Source organism: Monodon monoceros, unplaced genomic scaffold (assembly GCF_005190385.1).
Source record: "Monodon monoceros isolate NGI ecotype Baffin Bay Population unplaced genomic scaffold, NGI_Narwhal_1 Super_Scaffold_13, whole genome shotgun sequence".
In the NCBI taxonomy this organism is placed as follows: Eukaryota; Metazoa; Chordata; class Mammalia; order Artiodactyla; family Monodontidae; genus Monodon; species Monodon monoceros.
In genome coordinates, this window is record NW_021703769.1 from 316,351 (window position 1) to 339,210 (window position 22,860).

The 22,860-nt window shown below is 48.0% G+C and overlaps 1 protein-coding gene across 5 annotated transcripts in view; it reads right to left on the reverse strand.

Moving 5' to 3' along the window:
* Positions 1-22,860, reverse strand: part of DNAJC5 (DnaJ heat shock protein family (Hsp40) member C5) — a 30,785-nt gene that overhangs the window by 4,095 nt on the left and 3,830 nt on the right. The window contains exons 1-6 of one of the 5 annotated variants that reach the window (XR_003793193.1): positions 10,695-12,273; positions 10,017-10,139; positions 2,074-2,191; positions 1,120-1,333; positions 289-460; positions 133-205 (exon numbers count right to left, since the gene is read on the reverse strand). Coding sequence is in view for 4 of the 5 variants with exons in the window: in XM_029220937.1 (XP_029076770.1) it covers positions 289-460; positions 1,120-1,333; positions 2,074-2,180 (493 nt within the window). In the remaining variant the exon portion in view is untranslated. Of the gene's footprint in view, positions 1-132; positions 206-288; positions 461-1,119; positions 1,334-2,073; positions 2,192-8,965; positions 9,320-10,016; positions 10,140-10,694; positions 12,274-22,860 lie in introns of those variants that run through there. The other 4 variants (XM_029220937.1, XM_029220936.1, XM_029220939.1 and 1 more) reach the window with 4 other exon arrangements.

Below are 22,860 nucleotides of genomic sequence, written 5' to 3' on the forward strand. Positions count from 1 at the left end.
GGCGGGGCGAGGCTGCCAGGACCTCCGCCCCACACGACCTTCGACCTTCGTCAGCGGCCTCGGCCCTCGGCCCTCCCCGCCTACTCAGCTACCACAGTCCGCGGCGGGGACAGCCCTCCGCGCCTGCTTTACCTCCGGCGTCCACGTTCACACCTCAACCGTCCCGCCGCCACCACAAACACTCCCGCACAGTGTCAGTGCCCTCCTGTTTGACGAGACAGGGCGACACGTTCAGGGCCCGCTCCGGCCCCGCCCCTCACGCGCGCCCCGGGCGGCGGGCACACTCACCCCTCTCGTCGGACTGCAGCTGCGCTTCCAGGTCCTCGGGGGACACGTAGAACTCGGTCTCCTCGCCCTCCGGCGCCTTGGGCTTGCACTTCCCGCAGCAGCAGTTGAAGCAGCAGCAGAGGCAGCAGCAGCAGTAGCAGCAGGTGAGGAGCCCGCAGAACACAAACAGGGCCTGCGGGCAAGGGGACGTGGCTGTGCGGCGAGGCCGGGATGCAGCTCTCACCCTGCGCCCACCCCCGCCCCCCGCCAGAGTCACACAGGGTCCTCACACCAGCAGTGGACTCGTTTCCAGATCAAGGAGAATAAAGAAAGCACTGAACACGGGGACAGGAGGGCAGGAAGGAGGAGACCAGCTGCGTAAAGAAGGGTAACTCCTGAGAGGGGAGGAGGGCTGACTGGCCGCTGCCAGACCGGCTGCCGACAGCTCAGCGCCCTGCAGTGAGCCGCACCCTCGGGCCTCACACGACAGATGCTTTGGATAGAATCAGGAAACCAGGTAATGTTACAATATAAAACAATAATATTTCTTTCAGAAGTTTCTCAAGCTAGATATTTCTAACAAGTTTTCCCTAATCACAAAAATAAATCTATCCACAAAGTGATGACAAAGTTCATTTCCTATTTCTACCACAGTGACTCACGAAAGAAAATGCTGTGGACATCACCACTCGGCACAGACCTCGCTCTGTGCGCGTGGGCTGGACGCAGGCAGGCCACAGGCCAGCTACAATCTGCTGGGACCGGGCCTTTGCCCGTGTCTACGGGGACGAGGAGCCCGCCACGTGCCCAGATCCACCTGGCGGGATGCGAGAGTGGGAGCTGCGCCCTCACCTTGGCCCACCAGCTGGAGAGCACGAAGTAGGTGTTCACGTTCTCCTCCCCAAACTGCTCGGCCACGTAGAGCCCCAGCGAGCCGTACTTGTCGTAGATGTTTCTTTTCGTGGAGTCCGTCAGGATGGCGTGGGCGTTGTTGATCTCCTTAAACTTGTCTGCGGCCTCTGGGTTATCTGGGTTCTTGTCAGGGTGATATTTCAAGGCCAGCTTCCTGCAAACCAAAACCATCTGTTGGTCTCACGTCTCACGCTCATCCACCGGGATGGAGGGCCAGCAGAGGAACATTTACCCGTCACCACCTCCCTTTCCAGCCGGCCACAGAACTAGAGAATGCCAGGCTCAACAGAAATCTCTGCAATTGTCTCAGGGCAAACCTCCCGTGCTGAACCATCCACAGAGCAGCAAGTGCTCGGGTGAGAGCTGACCTGCGGGCACTCCCAAGAACTTCCAACCCCGCTGCTGCCCTCTAGCGTCCTGACTGTACATTTGCCAAATGGAGGGACAGGCAAGGAGCGCGCAGCACAGGCATTTTATTGTACTGATAAGGAGATAAGCTGAGAACACAGAGGACTGTGTCAACTGTCTGCACCAACGACAGTGTCGGTCTCTGGCAGCTGCTCAGGGACACCGCAGGGGAAGGGCAAGCTCAGCCATGTGGGAAGGCTCCCCCGGGGGGTGGAGACCCTGCCACCACAGCTCAGCACATCCAGGCCTGCCCTCCGAGCCGTCTGCTCCAGGGTAGGGAGTGTGCATGACCCACACACTGCTATTGCTTTGTTTTCGTTGCCAAGAAAACATTAAGGTAATAATCGTAAGCTATACGGGGACACACTACACACACAAAGATGCAGTGGAAGGGCTACCAGTGAAACAGCGAGTAGGCCGGGGAAACACGCGCAGATAAAAGACAGGAGGGGTGGGAGCGGCCCGCCCCGGGCCCAGGCCTCTTACCGGTAGGACTTCTTAATGTCATCCGAGGTTGCATTCTTGTCCAGCCCCAGAACGTGGTACAGGGATTCCCCAGAGGTAGAGAGGGAGCGCTGTCTCTGGTCTGCCATGGCAGCCTAGTCTACGAGGAGAACGCAGAGGAGACATCAAAAACTACAGATAAAATTTAAGTGTGTGTTTTGTAATCCCTTGGGCAACCTCTAAATAAAGACGTAGGGAGGCAAAGCTAGAAAGCTGAAGGGAAAATGAAAATGAATCTCTGTAGACTAAAAACTCCATTAAGAGGAAGAGATTGTCAAAATGGATAAAAAAAATGCAAGACCCAACTAGACACTGTCTGCGAGAGACACTTTAAAAACAGAGCCTCAAAATACATGAAGCAAGCGCTGACCGAAATAAGGGGAGAAGCAGACAACTTCACAGTCACAAAAATCTTAACACCCCTCTCTCAGAAACTGACAGGACACACACACAAAAAATCAGGAAAAATACCGACAACCTAAAGAACGCTATCAACCACCATGACCCGATTACCTCTACGACACCCACATCCACAGAACTTACACTTTAAAAATCACGAAGACATACCACATGATGGGCCATAAAACAAGTTTTAACAAATTTAAGTGGACTGAAATCATACACAGTATGTCCCCAACCCTAACAGATTAGAGACCCAAAAGGAAAAGATCTATGAAAACCTCAGGTGTTTAAATATTAAACGATACACTTCTAAATAACATGCAGTTCAAAGAAAAGAGGACGGACATAATTCCTACTCATTACTGATCTAATAATCTATATGTGATTACACTACTACTTAAAAGTAAGTTGATGTATTCATAGCTGCCAAAACTCAGAAGCAACCAGGTGACGGATAAATAAACTGTGGTGCACCCGGACAGTGGAATATTATTCAGCAAACTTGTGTTTTCCATGAAAAGACATGGAAGAACCTTAAATGCATTTAAGTGAAAGAAGCCAATCTGAAAGAGCTACAGACTATATGATTCCAACTCTGACATTCTGGAAAAGACAAAACTATGGAGACAGGAAAAAGATCAGTGTTTGCCAGAGGTTGGGAGAGGGAGGGATGAACAGGCAGAGCACAGAGGATTTTTAGGGCAGTGAAACTATTCTGATACTACAACTGCAGATACATGTCACTATACCTTTGAAAAACCCCACAGAATGTGCAACACCAAGAGTGAGCCCTGATGTAAACTACAGACTTGAGTTACTCTGTATCAATGTTGGAGCATCACTCCAAACAATGTACCACACCAATGCTAATAAACTGTAAGATTGGGGCGGGCAGGGAGTATAAGGGAACTCTCTGTACATTCTCCTCAGTTTCTGTGTAAACCTAAAACTGCCTTAAACAATAGTTCTGCTGTCCTCAGAGACTGAGATTACACTAAGCTGTGAAGAAAAAGGGGCACAGAAGGATAAGACAGTCTCTGGAAATCACTATCCGAGCAGTGAAGTTGTCAACGAAGCAGACGGGTGCAACGATATGCCTGAAACGGCTGAAGGCCAGAGCACAGAGAAGGCACAATTTAGGAAGCGTCTGAACAGAACCAGCACAGAGAAAACAGAAAATGAGAAAATCTGCCAGGCAGGAATTTGAAAGGCAAAGAATACAGGCAACTGAGAAAAAACAGTCAATTGAAAACAAAACTAGAGCTGAAAGAAAACACAAGTGTGCAAACTGAGGCCCCACCAGGTAGAGCACCAAGGCCATACTTCTACATCCTGGGCGCTAAGAACTTCCCCAAACAAAACACGTTTCGAATTCTAAGAAGAAAGGAGTTTCACCTTAGGATTCCACTATCAACAAAGTGTAAAGTCAGAAGAACGTATAAACGCAAGAGTCTGGGAAAAGTACTGCTTGCGCATCTTCAATGGAACAATGATCTGAGTAGTATTTCAACAAAATGTGGAAAGAAATCAAGAAACAGGAAAAGATGTGACAAGAGGAGTAGGGGTGTCCCGGCCTGCGGGGGAGTGGCCCAGGCGTGCCCCCTCCTGCAGGTGGCATGGTCACTTCTGATCACAACACAGGACACACACATGAACTCCCTCCAGACTGGGTTCTGCAGGGGCTGGGCTGCCCTGGCCCCCTGTAGCCTCACGACGCAGGCACTCCGACGGTTATGTCACAGACAGAGAGACACATACACAGAGAGGTGAAGTCAGGACCTGAACCCAAACCGAAGGGTGCGGCCTCCTGGCTGAGGGACACCAGGTCAGCCACCTTGGCACGAAGCATAAGAGACGGTGGTGTACAGCTGAGGGCAGGAAATTAAACACGCCTCACTTCAATCCCAGAGATGGTGGGCTTTGGAATCAGGGTGTGAGGACTCTTAAGCCCAGTTCTGACAGCTTCCAGCTGCTTGGCGTGGCCAAGTCGCTGCAGTGCTTGGAGCCTCCCTCCCCACCTGGATGGACACAAGGACCACCCCCTACCCCCCGCCCCATGGCAGGGCTGCACAGAGCCCAGGGACCCTCAGTGATGTTGATGACGGAACATATTCTCGTCAAGTCTCCATTACTAGGAATTTCGTCCATTTACTCCACAACGGAAGTACCATGACTTCGTCAAGTTTAATTACTACTTGGCTAAGTAATTTTTTTGGTCCTTAGGTACTGTTATGGAAAATACAACTCTGACAGATTATTTTGTATTCTCAGTTACTCAGTGCCTACTAAATAGTGCTTTTAGAGCCCATCCACAGGAAAATATCAATAAATACTTTTGTATCTGCTTATAGAACTATGTGATTACCTGAGACGTCTAGAGGCAGTCAGCTACTTAATTTGACTAAAAAGAATTCCCTGTGGAACTTTAGCATTTAAGTCATGATTCTCCAGCACCGCTTACACCAGAGATCACAGACGTTCTTGCAACAAGGGGCAACATTTCCTAGTCTAGGACAGAACCACCCTAAGAAAAATCAGCACACACCTGGCTTAGTTACTAGGTAAGCTAGTCACTGTGGTTCATCACCTGCTTGTTCCTAGGTACAGACAGATCACTGACTTTCAAAACCTTAATTTTCTTTTCTGTTTTTTGTTGTTGTTTTCTACTGCTGAGTTTTAAGAATACTTTGTATATTTTGTTATATTTTAAAACATTTATTTATTTTTGGCTGCGTTGGGTCTTCGTTGCTGTGCGGGCTTTCTCTAGTTGTGACGAGCGGGGGCTGCTCTTTGTTGCAGTGCGCGGGCTTCTCGTTGAGGTGGCTTCTCTTGTCGCAGAGCACAGGCTCTAGAGCACGGGCTCAGTAGTTGTGGTGCACAGGCTTAGTTGCTCCGCGGCATGTGGGATCTTCCCGGACCAGGGCTCGAACCCGTGTCCCCTGCATTGGCAGGCGGATTCTTAACCACTGCGCCACCAGGGAAGTCCCAGAATGAATTTTCTTAGTTTCAGTGAACTGCCAGCAACTATGACCAAACTTGAAAGGCCGATACCTGTTCAATAATAAACACATCTCCCCAATCCCGGGGATTAAATAGCAGGTTCTGCATCCCCAGTCCTTAGTGCCCGGCAGCTTTCCCTCCCCCACCAGGTGTGGCGCGACCCTGTGACACTCGGTGCCAGCATGTGGTGGAGCAACGCGGGACATTCTGCCTGGACACTGACACCATCAGGCCAAGTTCTCCCCACACAGAGGAACAGGTTAATGCTCATGTGGGTTCAAGAACGTATGGAACCAAGAGCTTCCAGAAAAAATGACTTGGTGATAAAATCCAGCCAGTGAAGATGTGAACCAGAGGAAAGTCATCAACAGTGGAAGCCAGGGCAACAGGTCTGCAGTCAGGCGACAAACCCACAGAAATGCAAGATCCTGACTGAGGGGCGGCAGGAGCTCCAGCAACAAACCCACCACAAACCTCCTGGCCCCCACGGCGGGTCAGCACACAGGTGGGCCAAGTGTGTGCAGCCTCACGGCCCCAGCGGCCCCTGGCACACGGGCGCCCCTGGTTAAGGGGGTGGGTCTGCCGTGGTGAGGGAGCAGCAGTTTTATTAGTATCACCGTGATCTTCTGTTTGCCAAATTTGAGGGAAACTGGAACGCTTCTATTTAAAAGACGATGTGGGGACTTCCCTGGTGGCGCAGTGGTTAAGAATCTGCCTGCCAATGCAGGGGACACGGGTTCGAGCCCTGGTCTGGGAAGATCGCACGTGCCGCGGAGCAACTAAGCCTGTGCGCCACAACTACTGAGCCCGCATGCCACAACTACTGAAGCCCGCGTGCCTAGAGCCCGTGCTCCACAAGAAAAGCCCTGCTTGCCACAACTAGAGAAAGCCTGCACGCAGAAACAAAGACCCAACACAGCCAAAAATAAAATATAAATAAATAAATAAATTTTAAAAAGTAGTAAAAATAAAATAAAAGACGATGTGAGTATCTTCGGAAGGTTAAGTATCTGGTAATCTGGTTTCTGGGAAGAACCAGGGAGTAGAGGTTAAAAGACTTATTCTGGGCTTCCCTGGTGGCGCAGTGGTTGAGAGTCCGCCCGCCGATGCAGGGGACACGGGTTCGTGCCCCGGTCCGGGAAGATCCCACATGCCGCGCAGCGGCTGGGCCCGTGAGCCATGGCCGCTGAGCCTGCGCGTCCAGAGCCTGTGCTCCGCAATGGGAGAGGCCACAACAGTGAGAGGCCCACACACTGCCAAAAAAAAAGACTTGTTCTTTGCTGTCTACCATTTCTTGACCTATTCCCATACTATTGCTTGATTTTTAAAATCATTTTCTTCTGTAGGCTTTTCTGCATCGCATGAACTTTTTATAAATCTATGTATGTATCTTTTTTATAAAAACTACAAAGTTGTCGTTCTTGTGCTTCCAGACGCATGTCTGCCCTCCTAGAGGCTCTGTCACAAGTCACTTCCAGGACACACGACTTTAGCATGTCGGACTGTCGCGGGTACTGAGAACCCAGCCTTCCTGGCCAACAAGGTCCTTTAGCCCCAGGAGTCTGGCCCACATTCCCGTGCACTAACTTCCCTCTCACAGCCGGCAAGTCTCCAACAGTCCCCACAGAATCCCTTCTCATCAGAGTTCAAGAGCAAGCTGTGCATTTGGGGATCTGTTTTGGCTACTAGCCAATCAGAGGGACCTTAATGGAGAATCCAGCCAACCAGGGTCTAGTCAACTCCAAATTCTCCTAAGAACCAGCAAACATCCTCATGTGGACTCCCTCCAACCCAATTTTCAATCATTAGAGTTTTCTGACATCACAAACAGTAAGAGTGAGAGACTAAATAAACTTCGTTATATTTTAATGAAATCACTGACAGCACAGCGATGGGTCTGGACAACTCAAGCCTAATTTAATTATGTCTAAGCCAAGAAGAGAGAGCAAGCTGGGGACCACCAGAAAAGAGCAAGCTGGGGACAGTAAAAGTCAGCACAGACTTTAACACCAAGGCTTACTTTGGTGCTATTCGTCAAGGTATTATTATTCTAGAAGCTGGTGTGCAAGCTTTCTGGTAAAGGGCAAGATAGTAATATTTCAGTCTTGTGGGCCATACAGACAGTCTCCATGTCCCAAGTTCTCAGCTCTGCCTTTGAAGCATGGAAGCACACAGTGTCTAAAAGAATGGGCACAACTGTGCACCCATAAACCTGACTTAATTACAGAAGCAGGCACAACCCTTGCCCCAGGGGTCAAGTAATGGCTCTCTTGTGAATTATTTTAGGGAGGCTGGGTGTCGTGAACAGGCACTTACATTTGTGTGCTGTGGGCAAGTGCCGGCTTAGTTACTGTGACTCTTTTTCGGTCCTCAAAGTTAACTTTGCACAAATACAAAACGAAGACGTGGGCAAGAAATGCTGTGAATATGCATTTCCAATCAAGATGGCAAAATCCAAAGAAATTTGTTGCAATGTGAAGCAATGAGGCCAGACAGCAACAGCGCCCACCCCGAAAGCTGCTGGAGACGCTGTGAGCGAGGCGATGGCATTTTTGACATAAGCCATCCAAGTGTGCTCATTGCCGTCCCCCGTCAGTCACTCTTCTTACTTTAGATCATGGTTTCAGCACCACTAGCTCGGCTTCCGAGGGTTTTTCCAACTGGGATCTTAGGTTCCCATATAATACGGAACAATGGCCCTGATAATATCTTCATACCAAAGAACAGAGAAACGAGATCCCTTACTTCGTGAGTTTCTCCACTGAGATGAGGAGAGCCCGCTGACTGCATGAGATTCAAACTTTCCCCGAGGAAGACACTCCCCTCCTGTCACCGCTGGCGGGTACGGGATTCCGGCACAGCGACAGTGCAACCCTACACCCAAGCAAGAAAGACGACTTTCAATGTGCTTTGCTGGGGCTCCAACGAGGATGACTCTGTTCACAGGACACACATCTGTCTCGAAGGGCGTTTACCCTTCCCCAGGATCACAGGTTCAAAAGCATTTACACACACGCCGGGTGCTGGGCAGGAGACACCACCCCTGATGCCGGGGCGTGTTGGGGCGGGAAGACACCCTAAATCAGGGTGAGCATAGCTCCCCTAGAACACCGTGATGGGAGCAGCAGAGGCCCACTGCAGGATCACCTGGCTGCAGAAGACAGAATGAATATAGACAGAATCACGCCCAGGCCCAGCAGTCACACTGCTGAAAACCAGAGACCAAGAGAAAATGGACGCGTTGCGGAGGAGCGAGCGTGTGAGCCATACCCTCCTCGTTAGAAATCACAGCACCCAGAGGGTAGTGGTGCCCAACCTGAAAGCGCTCAGATAAAATACCTGTCAAACCAGAATTCTATTTCCAGAAAAAACACCCCTCAGAAACAAAGGCTGAAATGAAGACATTTTCCGACAGAGACTAAGAGAACCCATCACAAAAACCTAAAATTCAAGAAACACCAATGAGAGTTACCTGGACCGAGGGGAAATGACACCAGATAGAAACCAGCGTCTTTAGAAGGAATGAAGGCCACTGGAAGTGGTGAGCACGGAGGTAACAGATGATCTTTTCCTCTTTCTTTTTAAAAAATACACAAGACTGCTGGAAGCAGGAACTGATCAACCTTGGCTTGTGCGGTCTGCGCTGCAAGTAAGACAAACAGGCCGGCTTCGCACGGAGAAGCAGGGGTGGGGGAGAAATGGACGCCTTACGTGAAGTAGGCGGCACAGAGCTCTACGAAAAGCTCTAAACACCACAAAGGGTCATCAACAGAAGGACTGACAATTTCTGGTCTATTCTATACAGAACACTACTTACCAATAAAAGAAGGATAACATTCTGACACAGCAATGAAATCAATAAATCTCAAACACAATGTGTTATGCAAACAAGCTAAGAAACACAAAATGACTCCATTTATACAAATATTAAGAACAGGAAAAACAAGGTCGTGATATAAACCAGAAAAGCGACTGTTTCAGGGAGGTAAGGGGACCTCCTAGGAGACAGAATGTTCTTAGTTTAAATGCAAGAGTGGTCTCACAAGTGTACACACCAAAACTCACTGAAATCCAGTTAAGATCTGTGCCTTTCACTGTATGTCAAGTTTACCTGCAGTAAACAGAGCAGCCGTTGTAATTAATGTGATTTGTTCTCAACATGAATTAGATACTACGAGAGAACCAAATGAAACATAAAATTCTCTACTCTGTGATGGCAGGCTGCCTGTTTTTACAACTTTCATGGAGACACAGAAAGACATCCGTTTGTCTGTCATTCTGTGGCTGCTCTCAGCAGAGACTGTGTCACCAGGTAGCCGAAAATACTTACGTCTGGCCCTTTAAGAATAAAACAGCTGCTATGAACATGATTCAAACTGGTATTTTATAATTTTGAGTCAGAAAATGAAATAAATGCTGTCCAAGCATAAAAATTATTAAATGTAAATTTCTACATCATTTTCACACACGTTTCAAAAGTTAACATTCTAGTTAGAAACTACCCACTGCCAGGAGATACGCACTTTGAAGTTTCACGCTCAGCTGGGACACGATCTTGTAACTAAGACAGTGACCTGAACTGCAAACGGACAGCTCTGACTTCATTCTTAGCACGTGTGATATTGGGAAATGCATCTAGGAGGCTCCTGTCAAGCAGAAAGGTTGTGGAAGACAGTGAAGGGGAGAGAGAAAGAATCGAGTTTTGTGGGGTTTTTAAATCATTAAAATCAACTTTTTTCAAAAGCTGTCTTAATATTTTATTTTCTTAATTTTCTTTTTTTGAGGTTTATTCTAATTTTATTTTTTAAAATTTATCTCACTGAAGTCTAGTTGATTTACAATGTGCTAATTCCTGCTGTACAGCAATGTGACTCAGTTATACATATATATACATTCTTTTTCATATTCTGTTCCATTATGGTTTATCACAGATACCAAATATAGTTCCTTGTGCTATACAGTAGGACCTTGTTGTTTATCCTTCTTAATTTTCTATAGTGATCGGGTATACTTTAATGATTTAAAAGAAATAAACATTTTTCCAAAGCGGGAAAAAAGATCATCCTAATGTCCCACAAGTGACAAACTGAAGACCATCCCCTTTGCACCTGGTCAGCGCTCTCCCCTCCCCAGAGTTGGTTTCTCCCATTGTCTTGTGACCTGTCTTCTGCTTCCCTCGATTTCCCCCATCTCCCCAATACCTGGCACCACAGGCACACAGCTCCAAGCTCAACGCCGTGAGGAGGCTCCACTAGAGTGTCACGGGGGAAACCAGGTGTCCTCTGCCGCCAGCCTCAAGATCCAGGAACAGGCCAGCTGTGCTGAGTTGGTGACTTTGTCTTTGCCTGAGGAGTCCAGGAGTCCAGCACCTGTTATTTGTTTTGTTTTCTATTTTTTTGGCTGCGCTGTGTGGCTTGCAGGATCTAAGTTCCACGATCAGGGATTGAACCCGGGCCACGGCAGTGAGTGCGCCAAGTCCTAACCACTGGACCACCAGGAAATGTCGCGTCTGCTATTTGAGGTAGCACCTCAGCATTTTGGTTTTTCCTAAACCCGTTTCGATTAAATTTCAAAGGCATCCCCGAGGCCCATGTCAGCACCTGGGGAGCAGCCACATCTACCTGAGCTACACCTGCTATTAACTCAGGAACTGCCGTCCCAGCTATGCTCCCAGCCTTGGCCCCAGGAGGGTTAGGTCCTGACCTTTAGGCTGCGTCATTTTTAGTAACACATACCTTTAAAAACAAACAATGGGCACATTCTGCAAGTCTGTAGTGCGTCCTGGTGCTGCTAGGAAGAGTACTGGGGCTCCTCCACATTGCGGGGCAGCCAAGCCACACAAGAGCAGGGAAAAATGGGCTTCAAACCAGTCAAAGCTCGCCAACCCCAAGAGGCAGGGGTCCGGTAAAGGGGAGGCTTTTCTGGAGCATACGCAGTCTGTCCTCCCTCACTGCCGCCAGGACAAGTCTGTAAAGCACGGCTCCACTCCTGTCACCACCCCGCTCAGGTCCTTCCCCAACAGCCCACTGGCTGCAGCATCAAATCCCAGCTCCCGGGCCTGCCTTACAAGGTCCTATTGGACACAGACCCTGTCTGACACCAGCCTCTTCCTGCCACTGCGCCCACTGGGCCTCACGGCCTGACAGCTCGCTCTTAGGCAGAGGCAGTGCTGCCAACCCTGAGTACCTGGGGTCTCCTCAACGTCCTGCCCACTCCTACGTGGAACCCCTACTTAGACCTCCGACCGTGAAGCGACATCCCTGGTGCCAGAAGGCCAGTCCTGGCGCCTGCTCCATGGATGTACAGCAGAGCCCATCACATTCTATGGAGCCATCCTGAGCCTTGAGCATATGTCTATGTGTTGTTTATTTGTTCAACAAATGTTTAGGAAGCACCTGCCATGTGCCACACTCTGCTCTCAAAGCTGGGGATTTAGCAGTGAACAAAATAAACAAAACGGACAAAAATCCCTGTGCTCACAGGGCACGTCTATGCTCCTTAGAAGACTTAAACATCTTCAGGGGAAAGAGATGTGTATTCTGACTCTTGTACCTCCGTGTGTAAAATCAGCATGCACTGAATGTTTATTAAGAGTTGCTGTTGAATTCAACCTACTATTGCAGGAAAAAATCATATGTCAACTTTGGAAAAATCATATGCCAACTTTGGAAGAACAGATTTGAAAACGTCTTAAAAGGAAGCCTATTTTGGTTCTGTTTTTTTTTTTTTTTTTTTTTTTTTAATCCCCCTCCCTCCCTTCCTTCCTTCCTTTCTTGGTTGCGCCGGGTCTTAGTTGCAGCAGGCGGGCTCCTTAGTTGCAGCACGTGAGCTCCTCAGTTGTGGCATGCAAGCTCTTAGTTGCAGCACGCATGTGGGGTCTAGTTCCCTGACCAGGGAGCGAACCCGGGCCCCCTGCACTGGGAGTGCAGAGTCTTATCCACTGAGCCACCAGGGAAGTCCCTTGGTTCTGTTTTAAATATTTTATATAATATTTGATACACAGAAAGGAAGATATGACACATATAAGTCATGATGCATCATGATAAAATAAACACCATGATCCCATCCTTCAATTTAAAAACTAGAAAATTACCAATAATTTTGAAACTTCCTGCATTCTCCCCATATACATTACCCTGAAGCAATGTTTATTATAATCCCTTGCTTAAAGAAATGTACCTCATATGTTTCTCCCTAAACACTACTTAGTTTTAATTTTTTGAGCTTAAAAAAATTGTCTTGGGCTTCCCTGGTGGCGCAGTGGTTGAGAGTCCGCCTGCCGATGCAGGGGACACGGGTTCGTGCCCCGGTCCGGGAAGATCCCACATGCCGCGGAGCGGATGGGCCTGTGAGCCATGGCCGCTGAGCCTGCACATCCGGAGCCTGTGCTCCGCGACGGGAGGGGCCACAGCAGTGAGAGGCCCGCGTACCGCCAAAAAAAAAAAGACCCCGCCTGCCAATGCACGGTTTTGAGCCCTAGTCCGGGAAGATCCCACATGCCACGGAGCAACTAAGCCCATGTGCCATAACTCCTGAGCCTGTGCTCTAGAGCCCGTGTGCCACAACTACTGAAGCCCGTGCACCTAGAGCCTGTGCTCCGCAACAAGAGAAGCCACAGCAATGAGAAGCCCGCGCACCGCAACAAAGAGTAGCCCCCCCTCGCCACGATTAGAGAAAGCCCATGTGCAGCAACGAAGACCCAATGCATCCATAAGTAAATAAATAAATAAGACCTTGTTTAAAAAACAAATGGTCTTAACACTGTGTATGCAGCCTCCTGGGACTTGTTTTTTTTGGCCCGTGACTTGTTTTTGAAACTCAATATATTTCTAAGATTCTCCCAAATAGCTGGATATATCTATAATTCACTCATTCCTAGTACTGGACAAATTCCATTTTGGGAACAGGCCACAACTTGTCAATCCATTCTTCTACTGGAAGATGGCTGGTCATTCCCAGGTTTTGCTATTACTGGGGTCCTCTGAACCTTCTGAGCAATTCCCACCTACAGTTTCTCTAGGGCAGTGCCGGGCACGGGGTGATGCCCTGCCAGCTCAGGTTAGTGCTAAGGGCAGAAGTTGACAGCAAAACTTACCCAACTGTCAGAGCAATAGCAAATAAGCACAGGAGAAGATACTCAACATCTCTACCCATTTGGGAAATGCAACTTCAAACTACAATGAGATACCACTACGTATCTATCAGAATGGCTTAAAAAATAACCAGACAACACCCAGTGCTCGTGAGGGTGAACAGTGGCTAGACCCGTACACTGCTGGTGGCACACCAAACGGGACAGCCACTCTGGAAGAGAGTTGGAAGTTTCCTATAAAGTTAAAGACAGGCTTTCACGTGACCCAGCCATCCCGTTCCTGAGCATTTATTCAAGAGGAACGGGAATTAATGTTCACATGGAAAACCTGTACATGAATATTTATAATCGCTAAACCCAGAAACAACACATATGTCCCCGTGAAAGGATAACAAATTGGAAGGTGAACACAATGGAGCACCACTCGGCAGCAGAAAGGAACGAAGCGTCCATCACACGACGTGGAGGATTCTCAGTAACACTGGGCTGAGTGAGAGAGGCTGGCCGCAGAGACTAGAAGCTCTATGATTCCATGTACATGACATTCTTGAAAAGACAGCTATACCTACAGAGAGCAGAACAGTGGATGCTGTGGGCGTGGGGGGTGGGTACGGATGAGCGTGTTCCACAGCCTGAGCAGGGTGATGGTTACACAAATCTCTATGTATTAAAACTCAAGAGAACCGTACATCAAAAAAAAAAAAAGGTCAATTTACTGTATGTTTATTTTAAAAACGTAAAAAGAAAAAAATCTGGGCTTGCATTTTTTTGTTTTGTTTGCAACTTATTCTTCTAGCTAGTCATTTTCATTGTAGTTTACAAAAGTACCAGCCTGTGACACAATGGAAATTAAAACAAATAAAATCTGGTCCTTCACCACAAAGAGATTAGGAAGAACTGTTGTAGGGTGTGTACCTACAAGTGGAACTTTAGGGTCCCAGAGAAGGGGCAGGCCAACCGCTACCCAGATGGCCACACCCCACAATGATGGGCGCCCCCAGCCTTCCCGATTTCCCACCCATCTCTTTTTACTTATCATGAACACAAGTTCATACATTTTTCTATTGTGGTAAAAACTATAGGACTGACCACCTTAACCACTCCTACGTGTACACTTGGGTAGTGTTACCTATTTGCACATTATCATGCAACAGATCTCTCACTTTTTCTTTTTTTTTGGCCACACTGCACAGCATGCGGGATCTTAGTTCCCTGACCAGGGATTGAACCCGTGCCCCCTGCAGTGGAAGCGCGGAGTCCTAACCACTGGACTGCCAGGGAATTCCCTCTCACAATTTAATGTAACTGAATATATCAAATCTGTGTGAACGTATTTTTTCTCTTTTTTGTTCAATAAATCCTTCTCCATCCCAAAATCCAAAGTGAATTCTCCTACACTTTATTCTAAAGTTTTGTCACCCACAGGTCATCCGCTCCATCTGGGGTTAACCTGGGCCCAGCATGAGACACAGACCAGCATCACTCGTCTGAGCAATGCCAGCCCCGAAGTCCCAGACGCCCCCACAGCATGTCCAGTCTTCCCCTGGGACCTGCGGGTGCACTCTAACTTCCACAGGGGAGGGTTATGGGTGGTGGTGAGGACTCTCTATCTGGTTCCATTCTCAGAGTACTTTATTCAAAAACCTCCAAAATTACCTGAGGCAGTCTCAAAAATTTTTACAAAAGCTACAAATTCTGTTACTTCGGCACACATCATTAAATAATACTTAAAACAATCATATTTTAATACAAGCATCCATTACAAAGACAAGGTGGGTTTAAAAGCAATGAACAGAGACTCCCCTGGCGGTCCAGTGGTTAAGACTTTGCCTTCCAATGCAGAGGGTGTGGGTGCGATCCCTAGTCGGGGAGCTAAGATCCCACACGCCTCCGGGCCATAAAACTAAAACATAAAAAAATAAATAAAATAAAAGCGATGAGCAGGTAATCCCATGAGCCACACCTCCTGGTGTGCAGACAGGTTTGCCCCCTGTGTCCCCTGGGGACAGGCCGTGGTGGGAAGGCCACACCAGGGCCTCTCACTGTCTCTGGGGATGCCCCTCCGAGATGCAGAGGTTTCCAGGGCTGCCATGGAGGTGCTCCAGCCTCCCCGCCCGCTGCTGGTCATCGCAGGAACGTGGCTGGACAGGCAGCCTTGAAAGCCGCTGTGTTGCCAGGGGTAGGAGGACAGAGTGCCCGGAGTAAAGAAAGTTCCAGGCCACAACGATAATACATCGTATCATGGGTAGTCTGAAAATACAGAAGCTAAGAAAAAGGCTAATAATGTAAGAAAAAGGCTGTTAGGAACCTGGGGAGAGAGAGGCACTCCTCTAGGAAGAAAACGTCATCAGAGCAGGGTCCAGGCTCCGTAACGAACATGGTTTCCACAAGTGGGAATAACGTAAACAATTTATGGATTTTCAGCAATAAACTTACAGACAAGCAACTTTATGTTTACGAAACACAATGTAAATTTCTCTTGACAGTGTAAAAGTAAAAGGACAAATGAAAGTCAGAGGAGGAGAAGGGAAGAAAGGAAGAAAGGCCGACCCCCTCCAGTTAGCGAGAGGACAACGCATGCTGCTGATGGCGCAGGACGAAGTCCTGTCACACAGGGGACAAGGGGTAAGCGCAGCTACGCTGGGACAGGAGGACAGAGACGCTGCTACTTTGGGTCAGGACAGAAGGAACAGGGGATCCGCCAGGTGATGGGTCGGGACACAGCCATGAGGTGCGATTCAGTGACCGTGAGCCAGCACCTCGGGGAGGGGATGGGGTGCAGCCCGGTGCGGGCACGGCTGCATAGCCTCCCACACTTGGGGCCTGGCCCCACAGAAGAAAAACTTCACTGAAAATAAAGATACTAAAGACAAAGTACAACTGGTGTTCCAAAGACAGCTGACCTCTCTCCTTTGAAGGAAGCGTCATTTAAAATCCATGATGAACCTTGGAAAAAGGACATTCAAGAAACAGCTGGGGGGGGGGGTGGGGGCTTCCCTGGTGGTCCAGTGGCTAAGACTCCGCGCTCCCAATGCAGGGGACCCGGGTTCAACCCCTGGTCAGGGAACTAGATCCCGCATGCATGCCGCAACTAAGACCCAAATAAATAAATATTAGGGGAAAAAAAAAAAAGAACCAGCTGGGTCTGGAGCACTTCACCTCCTCAGGAGGGCCAACTCCTACCGGTGCTGGGGACACACTCAGAACACAGTGGAAAACCAGTGGTTTGAATGCGTGACTCCGAACTCATTATCTGTTCCAGAAGGAAAAGATTAATACACTGCAGAGTAGAAGGAAACGGCCACCAATGACCTCCACAGACATAGAAGAATTATAAGCAAGAGTCAACAAACACGGAAGGGGTAAAAGGGGCGATGCTGAGCATCACAGTCGTCCGTTACCTTTACTCCTAACTTAAAATGAATTCCAAACGTAAAGAACTCCTAAACTCTTCAGGAAAACAGAGGAACCCCTAAAGATGTCATCTTTCTTCCTTAATTCTAAGAAAAATAAAAAGCAACAGTGATGCCAAGCCTTAAGACAAAGAGAGAGAATTAGAGTCAAACGGATCCGTCTTTAAGAAGGGCTCCCCGTCAATCATCAAAGCACGAGAGAGAATGGGTCTAAACCCCAGGCAGACGGGCCAACCCACCAAAGAACAGTAACTAAGTAGCACTTTCACCTAACAATAAGCACAATGCTTGGTCACAAAAAGAGCATGTATTCCAGTACTAAAGACATTGAACCCTCGGCCCTCACAGAGGGAGCACGAGGCTGACCAGCAAGGGCTCAGCAGACACCCCCGGGGCAGCTGAAAGGCCCCAGCATGGCCACACCCTAAGCCCTTCTGAGGTATAAACTGAGCGACTGCCCCAGTACCGGCCGAGCATTCAGTACGGTCTATGGAATTAATTTTATCAGTAGTGACTTATGTCCAGAAACCAAATAAGGATTTTCTTTCATAAACTAATGCTTACATACAGTCAGTCAAAAGGAAAAGGTCAGAAGTTGAGCAAAACAACTCTAACTATGTGTCTGAATACAAGGAGAGTCAAAAAAAACACTGAACATTCTCAAGAGCCTGTGACTCAGAGAGGAGGCTGCCTATGGCCCAATGTGGAAGGGAGAGCCCCACTCCCGACCCGGTCCTCCTGGTCCTGCCTGCCCAGCATCCCTGAGGTGCAAACAACAGGGCGACACTGCCTCTGTGTAAAGCGCGCCTAAAACAAGCTGGAACCCTGACACCAGAACGTGACCGACAGACACAGGTGACATTTCCATCATCACAGCACTGGGGCCAACAGGTACTCACCTACGCACAAGGCTGCAGAAAGAGATTCTAGGAAAACCAGTGCTATGGCCAAACACTTCCAGAAAACCTTAACATATTCTCAAAGCTAAATATGAAAGCTAAATATGAGACAGTGGAAGGCAAAAGTATTTCTTATAAAAGTTATGAGCACGGGAGCTTTCTGGGTGTTGGTGTTCTAACCTCGCAACCCCTACAACCTCAGGTACTGAAGTCACAGGTACCCTTCCACCCAGGCAGCCACCTGCCGCCCCCGGCCCTCCGCGGACCAGGCCTGCGGATCAGCAGCTGGACTGGAGAACCGGAGGTATCTGTATCGTGACAGAAAGGGCGTAACGCTGACTGGCAACCAGGTGCAAGTCCACTCTCGTGAATTAAACTTACCAGGAAGGATTTCTTACTATCTAGAGACCATCACGACATTCAAATCCTCAACTTTGAATATCACATGAAAATACTTGTGACCAAAGTCACGGTCACACAGAAGCACACAGGCTAAGAGACCTACTTAACGCTCCCGGGAGAGCCCACAGGCTCAGAGCAGTGCAGTGTGTGACACTGACAACCCAACGACCCACCACCTTGGGGGCAGCTCCGCCCCCAGGGAGGGGACTGGACACTCCAACTCCAGAATGAGCAGAAGCCTAAGATACACACAGCGGCTCGAAGTTCATGAAACGCAGCAGATGCAGCCACGACATCTTCTGTGTCTCCAGCAGGAACGTGTCCCGAAACGCATCCACTAGAAACCGCGCTGCACTGGGACGCCCCAGCCAGGGCTGCCCCATGTGAAAGCCCCTGGGGAGGGGGCCGCCCAGGGTTCCCACTGCTGGACTGACTGCCTCTGATGAAGCAATGGACCCTGCAACGATGACCAAAACCAACCATTCTAGTACAAAATCAAGTATGAGCTGCACGAATTACCCCAGGACGAGCCAAGTGTAGAGAGACGCCTGATGTCAGAAGCGTGTCAAGACACACGCACTGCACATGCTACCACAGTTGTACTGGTGACAGAACTTATGATTACTGCTGTAATTTTACCAACATGGTACCTACAACCTAGGGCGTGCTTACCACGTGCAGGCACTGAGGGGCACACGTGCTCCGGACCAAGACGCCTGTGGGGCAGGCGCCCAGTCCAGTGGGTGATGAGACTGCAGCTCTTGGGCTACCTGGCTGGGCTGGAGCCTGGCTCTGCGACACCTGGGCTCAGTGACCTGGGCGGTTACTCAACAGCTTCATCTCCTCTTCGTCCAGCGGGGCTGCAGGCGGCCTGCCACAGCGTGTCCGTGATCGAGTCGTGTGAAATGCGAACAGTGCCGGGTACAAGATTTACACGAGCCGTTACTGTTACTGCCTCCAACTTACAGATGAGAAGACTAAGGCCCAGAAACGGGGTCATCTGGAGGCCACTGTGCCAGGGATCAGCAGGACTGGGATTCAGATTCACACCTGACTCCAAGTGCTGTACAATTCGACTGATTCTCGGTAACCATGTCACAAAGCGGAGCAATTTTTCCCTGCCCTGAGCACAAATAACTTATTTTCTTGTACTAACCTACAAGCCTTATCTAAATAAGGTACTGTATTAACCCTTTACTGTGTTTTTAAACTAAAATAAATACACATACAAAGTTTATAATGGTGAATAAAAGTTATGTAGGTTATACTTTATTTGACTCTCAGCTTGAACACTAATATTAATTATTGTTGCATACATTTTAGATGTAAAATCCATACTTCACTGATTTGCCTTATTGTCGTTTGCCTTTTAAAAATACAGGAAAAGACCTGCCTTCAAGGCTTTACGGGGCAGGCATCTAATCAGGTAAGGCTGTACCGAGCTGCTATTCACTGAAACACGCTCTGCCCCTGTGACCACACAAACAGTCGAGCTGTTCGTAAGCTGGATGGTCATTCTGGGGTGAGGAAAGGACAAAGACCCCTGCCCACTCCAGGGAGCAGCAGGGGGGTCTGATGAAGTGACAGGTCTGCCTCACGACACTGCGACTCTGTGAGCAGTTTAAGGAATGCCACAAGTAAAAGGTAGATCACAGACACTTATGAAGGTTTGCACAGCTCCCCCAGAGGAGAGCAGGTCCAAGAGTGCCCCTAACGCCTACGTGCACTGCAGTCCACCAGCCTGAGTGAGGATGAGATGGTGTTAGGAGCTGGCTGGACAGGCTGGCCTACTCGGCCACCAGGACAGCCCCCTCAGATAATGGGTTGCAGTTACCCTTGTCACGAATCAATTTTTATAAAAGAAAGGACGGGGCAGATGAAACAAGTGTGGGAGTCACATGGATAACTACACACCAGGGAGAAGGATGCTGTTGGTAACAGTCAGTTAGGGTCACCCAACCAGGCAGGATGATGCAAGAGAAAACGTCACCAACAGAAACAGCATTTTAAGAGGTAAATTCCGTGTTGTCATTTTAAGGTGTGCGACAGCATTACTTGTGCTTATTCTTCAATACCACACTTTCGTACTAGAGAAAATATGTGGATCTCAGCTTCCTTATCCAGACAATTGGGTAACAGCTACCCTGCAAGGCTGTCCTGGGGATTATGGCTGATGCATACCTAGTAACCCTGGCCTGCTCACAAGCAGATTGCTTCAGAGGGTTTGCCGTAGGGGGAGGGGAGGCATCCTCTAAGTGAATTTTAGAAGAAAACAAACTGTTTCCAACAGACGACAACTATGCTTCGACAAGTTAAGAAATACTTCATAGACAATCCTTAAATTGTAGACGTTCCAGTTTCATCTCAAAATGAAACTGGGCCATTAAATTGCGTTAAAATATTTCAGCTTTACTTGTGATGAGCCTCATGATTCAAAGTATCAGGTAAATACAGTCCAGTAAAAATTGTTACCCAGAATACAACTTCTTTTTCAGTTAATTAAAAAAAAAAAAAAGAAAAAAACCAGATGTGGCCTGGTTTCACGCATCTTAAAAAGCCTATTTATCACTAAATTATCACTCTTTATTTCTTAATTTACTTAAAATTCTCATTTTAAAGGACGCAGCAAAATTTATTGCAACTGGCTGAAAAAATCTCACATTTTATTATCAAACCCTACAGCAGTAGCTAAATTAGCAGCAAAATATAAAATATAAAGTGTTAAAATCCTGTGTAGGTGAAGAAGAAAAGACACACACTGCCGGAGGAAATATAAATTTAGCAATATATGGCAAAAATAATAAAGTCTGTATTCTCTGACCTAGAATTTTTCATTATTTATCTTAGAGAAACCCTCTCACAATTAAAGACACTCCTTTTCAATCAAGGAAAATTCACTGGGACCACCTAACTACAAACCAAACATCTGCTATGCTGCTAATCCCTTCCAATAACAGAAGGAAAAAACTAAAAGCCAGGCAGTGGCACATGCTCCCTCTGCAGAGCCCGGTCCAGCTCAGTTGGGGCTGTGACACGGAGCCTATGGTCTTGGACCCCCAGCGCCCCAATTCATCACCTCTGAAGCACCACAGGGCCAGACAGTACAGGATAACTCAGTTCTGATGGCTTCACTATAACACATTTCACTCCACCCAGTGAAAACAACAGAGGTGAAGGGCAGAGAGAGCTCTCTAAGAAAGGGGCTGGCCATCCCAGAGATAGCCAGGGCGGGGCTCAGCCGGCAGGGTAGCAAGTCAGCATTCCAATCCTCTGACTTCCAGGCCTGCAACTTCATAACCAACTGGCACAGAATTCCTCAGAACACAGCAATGGAGACGCCAAATGACTGCACATTTCACCGCGTACACCGCCATGTTTTCTGGTGTTACATGTTCAGTGTAGAGAAATTAAAAGCACAATAAAATTATAAGTAATTCAGAGCTTCCCTGGTGGTGCAGTGGTTAAGAATCCGCCTGCCAATGCAGGGGACACAGGCTCGATCCCTGGCCCGGGAAGATCCCACATGCCGTGGAGCAACTAAGCCTGTGCGCCACAACTACTGAGCCTGCGCGCACAACTACTGAAGCCCATGTGCCTAGAGCCCGTGCTCTGCAACGAGAGAAGCCATGACAATGAGAAGCCCACGCACTGCAAAGAAGAGTAGCCTCAGCTCACTGCAACCAGAGAAAGCCTGCGCACAGCAATGAAGACCCAATACAGCCAAAAATAAAAAAATATATATTAAATTATAAGTAACTCATGATGATGAACAAGGTTCATTTACACTCATACATTCTAGAAATATTCACTGATCACTCACAATGTATCACACAATTTGAAAATATTAGTCGGGTTTAATGTCAGGAAAAAAAGACTACGGTTTCTGCCACAGAACTAAGCTCTAAAAACCAGTGATGTAGATACACCTACAATGGAGTATGATTTTGGAGTGAAGTGGACCTTCGATGTATACGGACAACCTTTGAAAAGCAAACCACTTACGAAGGCATTTTCAGTGACACCCACTGAATGTATGGTCTCACTACATACTCTCTCTTTGGAGAATGAGATTCTGTACTTCTTTTCTGCAATTTCAAGGTGAGCTACCAATATGTTTGCAAAACTCTTAGAATTTAAAACAACTCTTACCTGCTAAAGACCAAAACCTATTAACTGTCTGCAAGTACTAATAACCAAGAGAACATACCATTTCACCCATACAACGGCCTCTAACAAAATTAATGCAAAGACAACGAAAGACAAAATCAAAAGTAAGAATTGTTTGGTAATCTAATCCTTAAATCCTCTGGGTTGAATTTCGAGTGACCAATAACAGACTGCTGTTAATCCTCTTCAGGGGATGTCACTACCTGAGCACTGGCCTTGCTATCAGGACAGTAAAAGCATTAACAGTTCCCTCATGTTTTGGTTTTTTTTTGGCCGCACCGCGCGGCATGTGGGATCTTAGATCCCCCGACCAGGGATCAAACCCACGCCCCCTGCACTGGAAGCTTGGAGTTTTAACCACTGGGGCACCAGGGAAGTCCCAACAGTTCCTTCT